Here is an 18,491-nt window from a genome sequence, read left to right as displayed (position 1 = left end):
AGAATAATAAACAGTTCTCACTTAATATATAGAAGCTGCGAAGTTAGCCCTTCTCTCGCAAAAACAAAGCTGAACGTCACAATTCTCTGTACATTAGGAGAACCACTTGGCAATTTATTATAAAGGCCCATTTATGCCAGGAAACCTGTCAAGCAGGAAACCTTCAAGTGGGAACACAGACTAGAACTTAATGCAAGTCCTTAAAAGAGGAAAGTTGTTTGCATTGTCATTCTATTTTAACAGGTCTTGCTATGTTGTAAAAATAGTTAAGGACCTGTGGCCCTTGGAAAAGCTTTGAACTAATGCAAAATATAACTGGCCTTTCGGTCAGAAAAGAGCCTGTTCACAACTGGATAGTCTTAGCCAATATAAAAATTTGCAGTCTTACAGGGGGAGTAAATTTTTTTAAATGCCTAAATTTGGTTAGAATTGAGTGATGAAGGATCTCAGACGGTCTCAACTAAAGGTTCAAGTAATGAGCTACTGGCAAAAGATATTAACGAATATTCCTACAAACTACAGGCATTCTTAGTGCCTCACAAAAATTAGCACAAATTACAGTATATACAAATGTTACACTGAATAAGCAATTTAGGTAATTTGCTTTTATTTTGCACACCTACAATCATCTCCAGTGAAGGGTAAAGGAGACTGGGCACATGAAGTAGATACATTCTTCTTCAAATTAACAGTTCCATGATTAAGAGATCTATCTTTAGCTTTTTCAATATGTATGCTTTAACTTAATACAGTCCTTTGTGGGTTCACAGTATTTCAGAATACTTTAAGTTAAAGATCAGTGGATTGCATATACTTTGAAATATATCTAACATGAATCCATTTGGAGGTGGATTATTTTTTTCAACTGAAGACATTTATCCACATAGTGCTTCAGTAGAAGAAATGACAATTCTGACACATGGATTTAATTATGCAGTTGAAATTGGAAGGATTTAAAGGGGAATTCATATATTTAGTTGCAAATACTCACCCAGCATTACACGGCTAAGTCTGTTTAATGTTTTGGGGTCTTTATGGGAAAAAAAGGGGGGGCTTAAACAGACAATATCTAATGAAACTTCTAGTTTCACACTCTACTGGATACACTTCAGTAACATTATCAGTGTGCTTTGAATATGGAAAAGATGCTTCTTAAAGTCTAGATTTCAGCTAAATTACTTCTGTAAGCCCAGGTCCTTCCTGGGCCCTAAAATGTTGGAAGCTTTGGGATTATTAAATTAATTAAACAAGAGGCCATTAGACTGAGGTGGTTTTAATGCCTCAGTAGCCTATGCAAGCAAACCAACTACTAAGCCAGAAATGCCTCAAACTGAAAAAATCAAGGGACTTCCTGGGCGGTCCATTGGATAAGATTCCATGCTTCCAATGCAGGGGGTGTGGAATTGATCCCTGGTTGGGGAATTAAGATCCCACATGCCCTGCGGACAAATCAAAACCCAATCACAAACGGCCAACTAGGCTTTCCCAAATAAGCAATCCTTAAGCTACAGTCAAATCAAGTACTTTTCTTCCTTTGCACCTACCTCTTCTCTGTAAAAGCCTCCCCCAACCCCAGCTCCTGCTGGTGGAGGGCTAGCCACTTCTAGTTAGGTGCTGCCCGATTCAAATCGATTTTAAATATAAACTCTCAGAGTTTTTAATGTCTCAGTTTATCTTTTAACAGGATGAAGAGTTCAATTTCACAGACCTGTCTCCAGTGAATTTTTTTTCCTGAATAATTTCTATTTTAATGAGGGAAAAGTTAGCCATTTCTATCTATCTCCTGCCCCACACCTCATAACTCCCCAAATCCTGATGGTTCAGCCTTTATCTTCTGGACAGTTTTCCCCTTTCCACTTAAAACATTTATAAAATGATGTCCTGCTGATCATATGATGTCCTTTTATGTTTACTGGCTTTAAAAATATACTAAACAGTCACATGTATACAAATAGGCAAAATCTTTCTTGAAAGCCAACCGGCAATGCATAGTAAAGTTATAAAAGTGTGCATATACTTCGAGGGTTCATTTTCACTTTTAGAATCTAACCTAAGGGAATAACCTGATAAGAGTGAGCATTAAAGGATGTTCAAACTAGAGTTTATAATAGAAATAATTGGTAACTAAAGTATCTAATTTCAAGGGGAGTTAGGGGGTCCCATGAAGTACTTATTGATTTGGAAAGTTATTTATTTTATCCTCAATTTTTCAGATTATCTACAGATTTTTTTCTACAATGAATATGAGTTACTTTCCTAACAAAGTAAATATACCACTGGCTAGTATGTTAATTTATTTCTTTTGCACATGTACCCACTGCTCAAAATCACTGATAATTTTGGTTTACTCTGAAAAATCATGAAATGATTTAATTCCTTAGCTACAGTTTTTACTGAAGTATGTAAGAGTGGACATGTTCTGCTCCCAAGAGATTCCAATTGAGGGAAAAGAGTAACTTACTGAAATAAAACAACTGCAAGTGACAGAAGCATCATTTTTTGTCATTGTTTTTAAAGATGAATCACATCCTCATTTTTTCCAAACAGTTGCTTCTTCTTGTAAATTATGAAGAGCCAGAGAAATGAGGTACTGCAGCAAACACTTTTAATAAGAATACAAAATTCACACCAGAGGCACATTCTGGGGAATGTAAATGAACTATCACAAGTAGTAATTCTGCTGGAAGAATAAAATAAGGCTCTCTCAGAGTACAAATATACAGAAGGGAATGATTTAAAATAGGTTTATGATTTACAGTCACAATACATGGTGTTAAGCACTGAAAACAGGCATATTAATTAAAAAGCCAGCTAAATGGCATTTGAACATATATAACAAATCTTACAGTCCACGAAGTTCATGTATAACAGTAATTTTAAGTACTTCATTTCAACACAAAAGAAATGAACAGGTGAAGAGATACGTCTCAAAATATTAATTTACGTCTATGACAAAAAATCAAGAGAACGTATATTTTAAAAGGAGTACATTACTGATAAAACCACACAGCAGACAGGCCAACCATGTAACACAAAACCAACAGTGCTGAGCAACTGAAACAGTACTGGCCTTTGCAGCCCCCTTTCTTCGTGCTACCACCACTCTGACCCACACCACCTTTCCGTTACTCAAGTGAAAACGAGTCTCCGTCTTCCCATTCCCCAAAGGGAATGAAGAGAAACCAAACAGCAAATTCAAAAGTTGATTTCTCCATAAACCAAATGTGGCTTAACAAATACAAAGAAACTCAACATTTATACACAGTGCTCCTTTCCAAGGAAGGAACAGACACATCAAACATTATCGGAAAGGGGCTTCTTTATGGATATATGTACATTGGTTGAATGAGAATTACTGTATCTGAGAAGGCACATATATGTGATTTAAGGCTTAACCGGTATTGTTACATATGGAAGTCAACGAAAGCTGTCTAGGAATTCACTTCTGTCAAAATGGAATTTACCCCAAAACTAGCTTTCTAAGCATAGATTTCTACTCTAGAAATCATCGAGAATTTCTATTCCCAAGTCCACCTGTCAAAAAAATTCTCTTAAGCAGGTTTCATCATGAATCAAAAGAAATGGCTAACATAACCGCTCTGTGACTTTGGGTGATGCAAATTCGTAAGTTCAAAGGCTTCACAGAAATGACAGTGTGATTCCTGCGTCTTTAAGAAAAAGTCTCAACAAAATTTACAATGGTACAGATTCATTTTTAAAAAGGTATCTGCCACAGCTCCACAAGCCAATCAGTCATTCATTAGAGCTGCCACCTCTGTGTGGATGCTGCAGGAATGCCATAGAATTTTACTCTGCAAAATAGTTTCTTTTTTCTTTAAGACAATACATGAAAATGAATCTCTTAAAGATGTTTAATATATTCATATATAAAATATCTGATGTTGATACAAATCATGTAAACCTCCCTTTGGAAAAGGTACAACTGGTCCTCATTTGCAGGACCAAAAACCTTGAATTTTTATCTTGTCAGTGCAAATCTATATTAGGTGTTTTCAAACTACAGAAATAGCCATCAACCCTCACAATACAAAAGGATTTCTTGAAACGGAAAATTACTGTGTTCAGATTATAGAAATTACGTTTACATTAAAACCACCCATCTTCCCATCAAATTTAACAGTTCAATTGTTAAAGTATGAAAAAGGGAAAAATTAAAGCTGTTTGTGTAAGAATCACTACAATGGTGGTCACCCTTTCCCTCTTCCCCCATTTCTGCTTCATTCTCATTAGGTTTGTTTAGAAATATAACAATGTGACTTTCTCTTTTTTTTCCAGGTGTGATTTTACTGTTCTTCAAGCCAAGACGGGGCGTCCACTCCAGGGGTTTTCAATTTGATATGGAACTGTTTAAGTGTCTGTTCAAGCTGCTTCTGATTCCCAGCAAAGTAAGCGGCAATGGCATTGTGGAAAAGGACCAGCTGATTGTGTAGCACCTTCACCTGCGAATAGGGCAGAGTTACAAGACCAAGCGTTAACATCAATGACAATGAAACATAAGGTGATTTATTCCTTGTCTTAATGAGAGATCATCTCTCTCCTCCGGAAAAGTTGTTTTCACAAAGTATTTCACATACACCAACTGTACATTGCTTTGTAAAATCACTGAAACTTTGATGACTTTTTAACTGTCCTGAAGGGAACAGGTCAGTTTAAGATGCTAAATACGTACTCTCTGAACCAGTTTCAAACCCTGAGCATACCTTAATTAAACATATTGTTGGATTCCCCTTCACACTAAGTATATTCAAAATCAAATTTTGAAAAGGCAAAATTATACATAAATAATTACTATATGATATATGCTCTATATCAAGTACGGACATCATTAAGGCCGCACTCTATGTAAAACTGAGTAGGCTGGATACTTTTAAATACTGCAGTTCTTTGCAAAGATTGAAGAAGTGGTGACAAGGGTTGCCCAGAAAACCAATTTACTTAAAGTTCATATGCCTCTCAGTTATTTTCAATTGCTTATTACTTCTAATGATAACAAGAGAATGTTTTAACCAGGTAACACTATCTCTTATTCTTTAAAGAAATCAGCAAAGCATCACAAAGATTTTATGAATGAAGTGTTCCCTAAGGTCTTATTTATAACTGCGAATTGTTCAACAATAAAGTACAAAACACTCTAACTTACCCATTCAATGCAATGTTCATTAAAACTGAGCTTTAATAATTTTTAATGATGTAAAAACATCTGATATATGAGGGTGTGAAAAAATAGGATATAATATATATGATATGACACTTGTATTCACACACGCATAGTCTCTCTAGCCACTGCTTTGTCCATGTACCTCTATAAAGGAAATAACACTAATATTACATATTTATATTGGATATTTTTGATTTGTAAAGCCTTTATTTTTAAAATTAAAATATCATAAACATGGCACATGCTCAAGATTAGAAAGCACAACCTCCCGATCCACTCTGTATTTATTCCCCTCCTCCCCGCCCGAGACAATCACTGTTAACATTTTACTGTGCATCCTTTGAGAAATTTTCTAGGCTTATATACAATATTTAAAAACACAAATGGATTGTACTATGCACACTTTCAGGAACAGATTTTTACTTAAAGTATCTTAGATAACTTTTACTCCATTCGTTAATTCATTCAACAGACATGAAGTATCTTCTAAGTGCCAGGCACTGTTCTAGGAGATATAGAAAAATATTCTTTCTCTGACCAGCTTACATTCTTAGGAAAAGGGAGGAGGCAGGAAGAAACAAAGTAAGTATTGACCCCAGGGAATGAATATCTCAAGCCTTGAGAAGATGCTGGGTTAACATTGAGGGCATCTGGAGCTGCTGATTCAACTAAAGTTGTTCAAAAAAATAAAAGGGATTTTTTTCTTTCTCTGACAAAGATAAGCAAGTTTCTCGCAGGGAGATAGTTTAAGAGGACCAGATAGCATGAAATGACGAAACCTAAAAAATGTCTGTACAAACTAAAAAAAATACCTTGAATTCATACGGTCAGAAATTGAAGGCCTGAAACCTTCCTAAATGAAAATCTTTGGTGCCGGGTACAAGGATGATGACAAAACCTTTCACACGATGTATCAGGCACAGTACCAGGGATACAAGAATACAAGGATAAGGAAGGCAGAGGGCAGTAGGAAATGATGATTAATATGATAAATGTGCAGTAAAAATGTATCTTGTTAACTTAAAAAAAAAAGGCACTTGTGGGGAGAAGTGGGTTCTTTTCAAGAAAGGTTGAAGGAAAACATTGGGATGGGAGAACTCTAACTCCCCTGCCTTCTTGGTCTGAGATACGGGGGATATTTCAAAGGATAACGAACCTCCGCCCAGGGCCAATTATTAAGGAAACTGGATAATCATAGGAAAAGCGGGTTTCTAGAAGGCAATGAGGAGGTGAGCAAAGTATACTATTATAAGGACTGTTACAATAATGGTCCCAATCACCCCTCACTTGAGAAAATGAGGCCTGAAAAGCAAGTGCTGGCCCTCTGGGACCACAGCGCCATGTGGTGAGGAAGCCCATGTAGCTTCCTTTTGGGGTGAACAGCCACAGGGAGAGAGGCCCAGTCGTTTCAGCTGCTCCCAGTGCCCAGCAGGCCTTCCAGCTGAACGTGAAACAGGAAATGAGACAGGAGGGACAGGGCACAACCTTTGAAAGAATGACATAACCTGAGGGCATGACATGAACTGATAAGAACCAAATGGGTCCAAGATGGCAGCCAAGTTGACTTCCACTAGACACTGAGCCTCAGTAATACAACCACAAGGATCAAAAAGTGGGCGGTGGCCCAACTCCTGGAAATTCCCACCCCTTCCTGAAATAGCTGCAATACCCCTCCCACTCATTAACCTACGAAATTACCCACCACTATAAAAGCTGACAACCCCTTACCCTGGTGCCTCTCTCACCTTCTGAGATGGCCCACACTCTGTCTGTGGAGTGTGTTTCTCTCTAAATAAATCCACTTCTTACCTATCACTTTGTCTCCAATGAATTCTTTCTGTGATGAGACATCAAGAATCTGAGCTTCATTAAGTCCTGAAACCAGGTATGTGATCTTGGTTGAAAGACCGTGGGTTTTGGCTGGGTTCGAATCCCGGCTGCGTGGATTTGAGTCCCAACCTGCGTTTAGGCTGGGTTTGAGTCCAGGCATGTGGGTTCAAGTCCCAATCTGAGATGCACGGTTTCAGGAAGAACCCACCTACCCCACCTAGGCAACTGTGGGAAAGAATGAATCACCAGTGTTCTAGGCCACTAAGTTGTGGGTGTTTTGTTATGCAGCAAAAGAGATGCATCCAGGAAAAAGATTAAGAATGTGCTTTCCTAGGAATGAATGAGGGTCTAGAAAACACAGTGAAAAGGAGGAAAATCAGAGGGCAGAGGAAAGGCTAATAAGCGGGGTGGTTGTGATACAGGAGAAAAGTTAAGAGAGAAAGTAGCTAGGGAACACAGACTCGAACAAGCGAGGCGAAACGGCTACTAACCAGCCCCAAGACAAGTGCAGTTTAGGAGCAAATGAAATATAGTATCTTTGAGAACTTTTACTTCCAATTTTCTGGGAAGACCTGCATCAGGCATAGTTGACACTGGTCACAGCCTACCCCAATTTGTATCTGTTATTCATCTAGGTCATCAGTCAAATACCCCCATTAGTAGTACTGTTCTTTTATAGAAATTACCAGAAAGAGCTGTGGAATCAGGAGGCACGCATACCACTCCCAGTTGTAACACATCCCAGTTTTCTTTGTGACACCATGCACGGGTTACTTCTAACTTCACTGGCCAAGGTCTTTATCCATTTATCAGGGATGCTATTACCAAACTGAATTTGTAGTGCCGTTCTAAGGGTTAAATGAAATGAGATGCTACCTAGCACACTGTCTGACACAGAATAAGTACTCATTCGATTTCAGTGGAATCTAAGTTTACCTATTTGACGGTTACACCTTCGAATGACATTGACTTCTTTTTAATAAAATAAAATTTCATTTATTTGGAACCCACAGATTTGGAACTTGTAAGAAGTAAGACTGTGATATTGTGATTTATAATAAGAAATATACACTTGGTCTTCATCCCATTCCAGGCACAGAGCTCCTAAAACCCTTGTTAATTTCCTAAGTGATAAGAGCCAGGGAGGCATCTTTTGTTGTAATATCTGGTCTCTGGTTCTGTTCCTGAAATAGCCTCAGAGCTATTAAAGGTGAAAAGAGTGTCTTTTGTTATTCACAACAAGCCCTTTCAACCACACCCGCCTTTATGTCAAAGAAGAGATTTTTGGAAAGCCCCTAGATCACCACAGCTTGGGTTGGTTGCCAGGGGAACTAAATTGTGATTGGAGGGTGGGAATTTTCACCCTCACGCCCCAGCCTCTGGACAATGATTTGATCATCCATGCCTACTCAATGAAGTCTCTGCAAAAATCCCTGCAGTATGGGGTTTGCAGAGCTTCTGGGTTGGCTGACGCATCCACACGCCAGGGGGTGCCGTGCCCCAAACAACACGGGGGACCTTGTGCTCAGGACCCTTCCAGACCTTGCCCTAGGGATCTCTTCATCTGCATCCTTTACTTTTTTTGGTAATGAATCAGTAATCTAATAAGTAAACTGTTTCCTGAGCTCTGTGAGCTGCTCTAGCAAATGACTGAACCTGAGGAAGGGTTGAGGGAACCTTTGATTTATAGCTGGTTGGTCAGAAGTACAGGTGACGACCTGGACTTTCGAATGGTGTCTAAAGGTCGTAGTAAGGGGGCCACAGTGTCAGAAGTGAACTGAATTGTAGGATACTCAGCTAGTGTCCAGAAAATCAGGGAATTGGTCTGTGTGGGGGAAAAACGCCACATACATTTGACGTCAGAGTGAGAAGCATTATGAGTGAAACAAGACACAGAGTTTTTTCCTTTTCAAAGAGAGAAGCTGCTGTGAAGTTTACCTTAGTACAATGGAAAAAAAGTGTGTGCTAAGCAAATACATTTTGTTGCCAAGAGTGCATGGATGCAATTGGTTTATCAACACTGCCTGCCTTGACAAGGCCTTCAATACGAGGGCAGAGATGCTGCAGAAGGAATTCCTCTGCCTGATGGATCACCTCAGAAGAACCTTTAAAGGTCCTTTTCCAACCCTATGATTCTGTGCTTCTAAGATGAACATATTTTCAAGCACCTAGAAGGCACTTAAATTCTTCCAAATTGCTCATTGGTTAGTACCATTCAAGTTAACAGTATTACATTAAAAATTTGTTTAAACATTCTTAATACAGACTTTCACTAATTCATACTGACTTTTCTCTATGTCTAGACAGAAAAGTTTTGCATTGCAATCACTTTTAAAACAAGCTTTAAAATGATAAACTGATTTGTGTAAGTATCTACTAAGAAAAGGTCAAATTATGCTAATGAGAGTAATAACCAGGGTTCACCTTACATGAGTGGAGTTTGATTTCAGGACCAAATTTCTTTCCTGTAAGCCACTACAATCAACGAAAACTACAGCTAGAGAAAAGAAGTAAAATAAAACATTACAGGCTAGCTCTCATTTGATTCCTATTTACATAAAAATGTTTTCTAAACATTGACCTGTTCTCAGTCACCTTTGCCAAGTGTGAGTGAGCTTCAGATCTCTTCTGGAGAACAGACTGTCAAGGACTGGTGAAAGGAGAGCTCTGAGGGTAGTATGTTTTGACGGAAGCATGGGAAAGTTTCCAGATGATCTTACATATGAAAGAACTTCTTAAAGATTAAAAAAACCCCATAAATTACGAAGAAAAGACAGAAAAATTAAATTACTTTAAAATTCAGAATGTCTATTCACCCAAAGATAGTGAAAAGACAAGTTACAAATTGGGGAAAGGGATCTGCATCACAGGTACTGACAAAGGGTATGTATTCAGAAAATGTGAAGACCTCCCACACACCAACAGCCCAATTAAAAAGAGCAAATGACAGGGATGGGCATTTTACAGGAGAGGAAACAGGAGTGACCAATTAAGTCTGAAAAGACATCCAGCCTCATTAGAAAACAGGAAAACGCAAATTGAGACTGATATGGGGGACTTCCCTGGTAGTCCAGGGGCTAAAAGCTGTGCGTTTCCAATGCGGGGGACCTGGGTTCAATCCCTGGTCTGGGAACTAGAACCCACATGCTGCAACTAAGACCTGGCATAGCCAAAATTAAACAAACAAACAAAAAAGACTGATGTGGGATGCTATTTTTTTACCCTCTACATTAGGAAAACATAATAAGAACTCTTGTACACTGCTGACTGGTATATAAATTTGTACAACTACTTTTTTTATTTTTATAAATTTATTTATTTTTATTCATTGGCTGTGTTGGGTCTTCATTACTGTGTGTTGGCTTTCTCTAGTTGCGGCGAGCAGGGGCCACTCTTTGTGGTGGTGCACAGGTTTCTCATTGCAGTGGCTTCTCTTGTTGTGGAGCACGGGCTCTAGGCAAGTGGGCTTCAGCAGTTGCGGCACATGGGCTCATTAGTTGTGGCTTGAGGGTTCTAGAACGCAGGCTCAGTAGCTGTGGCACATGGGCTTCGTTGCTCTGCAGCATGTGGGATCTTCCCAGACTAGGGATAGAACCCGTGTTCCCTGCATTAGCAGGAGGATTCTTAACCACTGTGCCACCAGGGAAGCCCCCTATACAACTACTTTTGAAAATAGTTTGGCATTAACTAGTAAAATAAAAGATGCATATATCTTATGGAACAGCAATTTAACTCATAAGAATGTGTCCTAGAGAAACCTGCAGGTGTATTCCATGAGACATGCACAAATATGTTCACAGCAGCACTGTTTTTAGCATCAAAAACAAACAAAAAACAAGAAAACAACCCAAATCTGTATTTACAGGAGAATCGATACACAAACTCCTCATGCAATGGGGATGCTATATAGGAGTGAAAATAAATGAACTGCATGCATCAACATGGATGAATCTCAGGAAGATTAGACAAAACAAAAGAGAGCAGAAGAATACCCACAGCAGGACCCCACTCATATAAAGTTCAAAACCACACGTAACTGAATGAGACATTCATACGAGGTAAAACTATAAAGAAAACCAATAGGAACAAGAAGCAAAACTCAGAATAGGGGTTATGGAGGGAACAAATGAGGGAGAATGAGGTGAGGGAAAACACAGAGGAGGCTTCAAAAGTATTGATCGTTTTGTTTCTTAACCTGGGTGGTAGGAATGTGGCTGCTCTTTGTTGCCGTTACTCTATATTTTGCCTGTATGTTAAACATTCTTTGAATGCGTTTAATACTTTTCATTACTAAAAAAAGGGAAAGGTTATGAAAGATACAATCTATCTATATCATGACATCACTGAAGATCTGCATTAGTCATAGTGTTTTAGTGAACTACACATATCTCCACTTTATAGTCAGGGAAAAAAAATACCGCCTCTAAAGTGCTACTTACATTCATGCATTCAATAAATATTACCATGGGTCTGGTGTTGGGCATTACTCTAGGGGCTGGAATGCAAGCAATCAACAAAAAAGACAGCTCTGCTCTCAAGAAGCTTATATTCTAATGAGGGAATAAAGAGGAACAAGATCAGTAAAATATACAGTAGTCAGATGATGACACCTGTCATAGAGGAACACAAAGCAGCAATGGGGAATGTGAGGTGTGTACAGGAGAGGTGGCGCAATGTAAACAGGAAGGCTAATAACACGAAAAGACACATGCACCCCTACGTTTACAGCAGCACTATTTACAACAGCTGAGACATGGAAGCAACCTAAGTTGACAGAGGAATGGATAAGGGCGATGTGGCACAGATATACGGTGGAATACTATTCGGCCATAAAAAAAGAACAAAGTAACGCCATTTGCGGCAACATGGATGGACCTAGAGATTATCATAGTAAGTGAACTAAATCAGAGAAAGACAAATATCATATGATGTCACTCATATGTGGACTCCAAGTGAAAAAATGATATAGGAAACTTAAATGGCTCTCAAAAAGCTGTTCTGTTGAAAGGCTTTCTTTCAGTAGGAAAATATTATTTCTATTTATTTTTAAGGACAGAAACTGGCACTTCAATTACAGATGTATTAAATTCAGCTGAAAGTTTACGTACTAGTTTATATAAACACTCTTCCCTGTTTCTGAGTTATTTTTTAAGGTTTTCACAGTAGTAACCTACTTGAGTCACGAAGTAATTTTCCACCTTGCTCTACTAGTATTATTTGGCCTTTCTTGTTTCCTAATTTCAGACGATCCTGGAATTACAGAGCAACTAAAGGACTTCTGTATTTTTAGTGTGAAGTTCAAATAATTTTTAGAAATAGGTTCTAGCTAATTATTGCTTTTTGGGGGCACAAAAAATTTTTGACTTGAATTCTGATTCTCTCTGTTTTAGAATTGGAGAAGACAATAAAAGGGCACGGGATTTGATTCACATACTGAACTGCAGAGAGCTGTTACAACAGTCTAAAAGTTAGAGTCAGAAAGAAAGTGGGAAAGGCATCAGACAATTTTTAGCTGACGCTGTCAGCACAAGTCAGCGTCCCCACCCTCCGACAGTCCACAAACCTAACAGAGGCACACCTCTTCTTGTAGCTGAGGCAAGCTTGGTAGCCCACTAATCAAGCCTCAAAATGGGGGAATTAGTTGTATTTAAAATGCCCCCCCCCACCCCCCAGTGAAACTTAGCCATGGGAAATAAAGAGGATGTTTTTTAGAACTGAATTCTAGTTTTCACAACAAAATGATACAATACCCATTTTCACAAAAACATTCTCTTGGTAATTGTGAGAAGGTTGATGTGTAAAAGCCTCTAAAAGTATCCACACTTCAGAGAAGTTCCTGGAATAAAGAGAGCCTCTAGGGATTCGCAGCTTTTCAATTACAATTATGGAAATAAAGTATAAATTTTCACTGTCACTTTAATCTCAGAAGCTGTCTTATATCAAAACAAACAACTTATCTCATTTTTCTATTTGCACTGATTACGTGTTATCCTAGCACAAGTTTTAGTTCTGGTAGTATGTCTTCAAAATCAGATGCAAATTTAAATAAGAATGGTAAGCTGACTCTTTCATCTAATCAAACCATTACTAAATCAGAAATAGAGGTAAATTAAAATAAACTAAGTCAATTCTCAATAGAATTCTCAATATTTTCTAAATGAAAGGAATTAAAAACTTACAATATTTTGCTTTTCTACTTGTTTTTTTCTCTTTTTAAAATTTTTTTTTCTATTTTTTTTCTCTAATTTTTTTTTTGGCCTTGACACGCAGCATGCAGAACTTCACTGCTCAGGGGTCAAACCCACACCCCCTGTACTGAAAGCACAGAGTCTTAACCACTGGACCACCAGGGAAGTCCAATCTCTACTTATTTGTTTTTAAGATATTTATTTATTTATTTTTCTTTGGTTGCACTAGGTCTTAGTTGCGGCTTGCTGGCTCCTTAGTTGTGGCATGCATGTGGGATCTAGTTCCCTGACCAGGAATCGAACCTGGGCCCCCTGCCTTGGGAATGCGGAGTCTTAACCACTGCGCCACCAGGGAAGTCCCTCTACTTATTTTTGATTAACTTTAATTTGCATTAGCATATGTACTCATATCATGTATTCAGTGTAGCTCTGATAGGCTACAAAGACTCTTCAGGATGTTTTGGTTATTAAATAAATACAAATCATTACCAATGGGGGAAAATTAAGAAATATTAGAAAAGCATTTACAATACAATTTAATTTTTTTTTCTGGCTGTGTTGGGTCTTTGTTGCTGCCCGTGGGCTTTCTCTAGTTGTGGCAAGTGGGGGCTACTCTTCATTGCAGTGAACAGGCTTCTCATTGCGGTGGCTTCTCTTGTGGAGCACAGGCTTCTAGGCCGGCGGGCTTCAGTAGTTGTGCCGCATGGGCTTAGTTGCTCCTTCACATGTGGGATCTTCCCGGACCAGGGATCGAACCTGTGTCCCCTGAATTGGCAGGAGGATTCTTAACCACTGCACCACAAGGGAAGTCCTATAATACATTTTTTTAAAAAAATAAATTTATTTATTTATTTAGTTGGCTGTGTTGGGTCTTCGTTGCTGCACACGGGCTTTCTCTAGTTGCAGTGAGCGGGGGCTACTCTTCGTTGTGGTGCATAGGCTTCTCATTGCGGTGGCCTTTCTTGTTGCAGAGCATGGGCTCTAGGCGCGTGGGCTTCAGTAGTTGCGGCACATGGGCTCAATAATTGTGGCTCACAGGCTCTAGAGCACAGGCTCAACAGTTGTGGCACGTGGGCTCAGTGGCTCCACGGCATGTGGTATCTTCCTGGGGCAGGGCTCGAACCGGTGTCCCCTGCATTGGCAGGCAGATTCTTACCCACTGCGCCATCTAGGAAGTCCCCATAATACATTTCTAAAGATAATTTTTGCAACCTTGGTAATGATACTATGCTGTTGTCACTATATATAATCGGTTTTAACAAGACTTAAAAGTCTTGTTCACTTTACTAGGCTATCTGGCTTTATAAAGGTCAGTATGGGAAAGATTTTGGTTTCTCAACTAGAACTGGCTGGAGAAGAGAGATGAAGAAAGTAAGGTCAGGGGGAAAAGGTCAAATCCTACTTTTAAGAAAAGGGGCAAAAAGCCAAAGTGTGGGAGGAAATATTTTAAGGTCACTACACTTTTTCAATTTCCTTCTATATTTATGCTATGGAATCATGAGAAGTGATGAGCATGCAGTATCAAAGAAACAGCCAAGCATTTCTGGTAGACTCTTCTTTGATATGGTGGGTGACACTAACTTCTGTGAAGCACTTTCTGTGTGACAGATGTGTTACCCTTACATCTGCTCTTTACAGTCTTCTATTCTCTCCATGCTATCATTTCAAAAAAAAAAAAAAAAAAAAAAAGACTCAGGAAGTTAAGTAACACCTAAGTTTTAGACAACTAGGAAGCAGATGGGCTGGGGTTTGGGGAACTTAGGAATGCCTATTTCAAGACTGGTCCATGTTCTTTCACCTATTCTAACCTGCCTCTATTCATAAGGCGATTTATGAATTTTAGAAAGCTTTTAAATAAAGTTTGAAACAAACAAAAGAAGTTATAACAGATCAGTTAAAGGAAGGGCAGAAATGTAGAAAAGATATACTTTAACCTCCTTCCTATTTTGTCTCTGGCCCTGAAGTTGCATTTAAACTACTTCAGGACAAGGATCTAATGTAAGGATTGGAACAGATGAAAGTTAATTCTTTCTAAAATTATGAAGAATAATGCAATATTAAACTTTCATATAATAAAAAACTTTCATATAATCTTTTCATAATTACAGAGCAGGAAAAGAATCTACACTGAACTATTGATGCATGTATCTCCTAACTTAAAAAAGATCTGAAGTGGTCATAAGGATAAATAAAACACAACAGAAAAGCAGATTTAAATTAGGAGGAGAAGACAGAGGTAACATTTCCTGCTGTGAGATGATGACAGATTTGACCAGTTTTCAAAATCTAACATCAGAAACAGTGACAGTAATTTCGAAATATACTAAATCATTACAAAGAACTTTCTTAAAGACCTGCCAAACAATGAGCAACCCGGATCCGGCACAAGCAAAACCACTATAGCAACATCTGGTGAATGACCTAAAATATACCTACAATACTTTAATTGTTAAAGGGCAAGACTAACTTCAACACTGACTACTAACACACAGAGGCAAGCTGGGGTTTTAAAGAGAAACTGGGTAAGAGAAATTTAAGAGCAGGACTGATAGATGATGCTAAGTGGATCACACTGAAAACTTTCTCCTGTCGACACAGCATGTTATCAATAGAAGATAAATGCCATTTATACGAAGTTATTGGCTAAAAACTTGAAGTATTACTTCATAGGGATCAAAACTATAAAAAAGTATTTTATGTCTACCAGATGAACTTTTTTCCAAATCAAATTTAGATTACATACCTTCTTATCAGAGACACTGAAGTAATTTTTTAAAATGAGGTAATTTCTACTTAAATTATTAGTTTTAATATATTTACAATTGTTAAGTTCTTCAAAGTACTTATTGGCTCTCCCAGTAATTATATAAAATGGGGGTTTATATTAAGTGTACAACAATATTGGGGCAGTACCTTGGCTTAAACATGAAAGGAAAAGCTGGAACAAAATCACTCTTTAGTAAGAAGTCTCCAACCACTAATATGTAAAGAATTAACTCCTTTCCTTACTTCCAACTATTTAAAAATGTATAATGATATGCTTTCTCTGCCCATCATTGATCTTTTTCTAGTAAGTAAGAAACCAGAAGAGTAACAGCAGGAAAATATACCTGTCTTGGCCTTTCATTAGGTTTGTGAAGTATAATTTTATTACTTTGTTATAGCTTTGGAAATACTTGTCATGAAAGCAACCACCATGTGAGAAAGAGGAGCACTATCAGAAATATGGGTGTGGGCACTGGGAAGGGAGTGAGAGAAGGAAAGACAAATATGGAGGTGGAAGAATAGATTTCATTTTTCTGACTCACTGGGATGGGTTTCAACAAATCACTGACAAGTAGGTTTAAAAAAAAAAAAAGCATCCTGTGAAGTCAAAAAAGGGCAGTTCTGTTCTGAAAAGAAGATAACTGATGAGACGCAATCTGTAAACTCCAGTAACCTAAGTCACACAACTATGCCTTATAATTCTTTATCCAACGGTACATTAAAATTCTCATTGCACAAGTTTTCTCCCCCTTAGCAAAAGTGTCTATTGGCCTTTCTGTTCTATGGTCTACCATGTTAGCTAACTCCCTGTCCTCACCCTTCCTTCCAAGAGTTCCAGGTTTAGATGTGACCAATATGGCTTCTGTTTTCCAAGGTTATCGCCGATCTTATTCCCTTTGGTATTTTAAAAGCCTTTCTTGGAGTAGCATTATAGCATCATTTACTTAACTAAAAGCAGGGCTGTGGAGTCAAACAGATCTAGATTTGAATCCTGGCCTGGTTGTGAGGCTTTGGGCAAGTTACTTAACCTCTCTGGATCTCAGCATCATCATCTGTACATTAGTATATGATCATCCAAATCACAGATTATAGATACACATATAAATATTATACAAAATACTTATGGAGAACTTCCTCCATACGCAGATCAGTGCCCATCAGTTCATGTACTGTAGGAAGCGAATGCCCTAAATATGCATCCATGAGCTTACCTCTAGAAGAAACAGCACAATATGATCTGTGTTTTAACTGGAGAAAGCCCTGGGCACTATGGTAATACACTGGGGAAGAAAGAAAAGAAACTTTCAAGTTGCTTGAGGAAATATTAAGTAGCAGAAATCATTCCCGTTAGTATCTGAGCTCCTAGTTTAAAATTAATTTAGGTCCAGTAGAGTAGTTAAGGAACTGGGTATTTCCTTTCATTAATTAGGTGACCCTGTTCTCACTGGCCTTTGGACACTGGGCAACAGGAACTTACAGATAAACCAATGGCCCATTCAAACTCATCTTTACATTCAGAAAATAATTTTCTTTCATAAGTGTAGTTCTGTTATTTTATCTTGGAAAGCTAACTTTTCTCCCTCTTACACAGCTTACAAAATTCTCATTCCATGTACCTAAAAACTGTTTATAAGCTTAATGGAAAAGCTTTACTAAAATTTCTTACTATAAAATCATTATTGTTTTAAAAAAATCCTTAAACAGCAATACTATGTTCTGCTTTAAGAGGAGAACAGGGACTTCCCTGGTGGCACAGTGGTTGGGAGTCCGCTTGCCAATGCAGGGGACACGGGTTCAGTCCCTGGCCTGGGACGATCCTATATGCCGTGGAGCAACTAAGCCCATGCACAGCTTAGTTGAGCCTGAGCTCTAGAGCCCACAAGCCACAACTACTGAGCCCACGTGCTGCAACTATTGAAGCCCATGTGCCTAGAGCCTGTGCTCCGCAATAAGAGAAGCCGCCACAATGAGAAGCCAGAGCACCAAAACGAACAGTAGACCCTGCAACTAAAGAAAGCCCGCGTGCAGCAACGAAGACTCACTGCAGCCAATAAATAAATAAATAAATAAATAAATTTATTAAAAAAAAAGGAAGAGAAAATAGAACAAAAGTTTACAAATCACGGAAACATATGATCCAGGATTTCTTGAAGACTTTTTTTCTGACGTCTTTCAGCTAATGATCATGTTCCTCATTCTGTGTCATCCTACTCAACTCACAACGCCACCTAACCCAGCAGGTACTTCTAGCCCACACTAAGGTTTTCTTCATCAAATTCTAGGTTTCTTCTTCCTCAGGCTTCACTCAGCATTTTGTATGGAATAGATTTTACTAAATGTTCTCCATTAGACTGTAAGTTGCTTGTCAGCAGGGAGTTTGTCATAATACCATTATACAAAATTTCTTTAGAATTAAGCATTATAATAGCCCAAAGCAAGCACCTTAAAAAAAACTTACTGGGACTTCCTAGGTGGAAGTCTACCTACCAATACAGGGGACACGGGTTCGATCCCTGCTCCAGGAAGAT

General features: G+C 38.4%; 1 protein-coding gene across 17 annotated transcripts in view; it reads right to left on the bottom strand.

Moving 5' to 3' along the window:
- Positions 1 to 2,583: 2,583 nt before the first annotated feature.
- Positions 2,584 to 18,491, bottom strand: part of ARFIP1 (ADP ribosylation factor interacting protein 1) — a 110,957-nt gene continuing 95,049 nt past the window's right edge. For all 17 annotated transcript variants that reach the window (XM_057726192.1, XM_057726199.1, XM_057726193.1 and 14 more), the window contains one exon: positions 2,584 to 4,460. In XM_057726192.1, coding sequence (XP_057582175.1) covers positions 4,305 to 4,460 — 156 coding nt within the window. In that variant the 3' untranslated portion in view covers positions 2,584 to 4,304. The remainder of the gene's footprint in view (positions 4,461 to 18,491) is intronic.

The sequence above is a fragment of the Hippopotamus amphibius genome, chromosome 3 (genome assembly GCF_030028045.1).
Source record: "Hippopotamus amphibius kiboko isolate mHipAmp2 chromosome 3, mHipAmp2.hap2, whole genome shotgun sequence".
Lineage (NCBI taxonomy): Eukaryota > Metazoa > Chordata > Mammalia > Artiodactyla > Hippopotamidae > Hippopotamus > Hippopotamus amphibius.
This window is presented reverse-complemented; position numbering and strand designations above follow the sequence as displayed.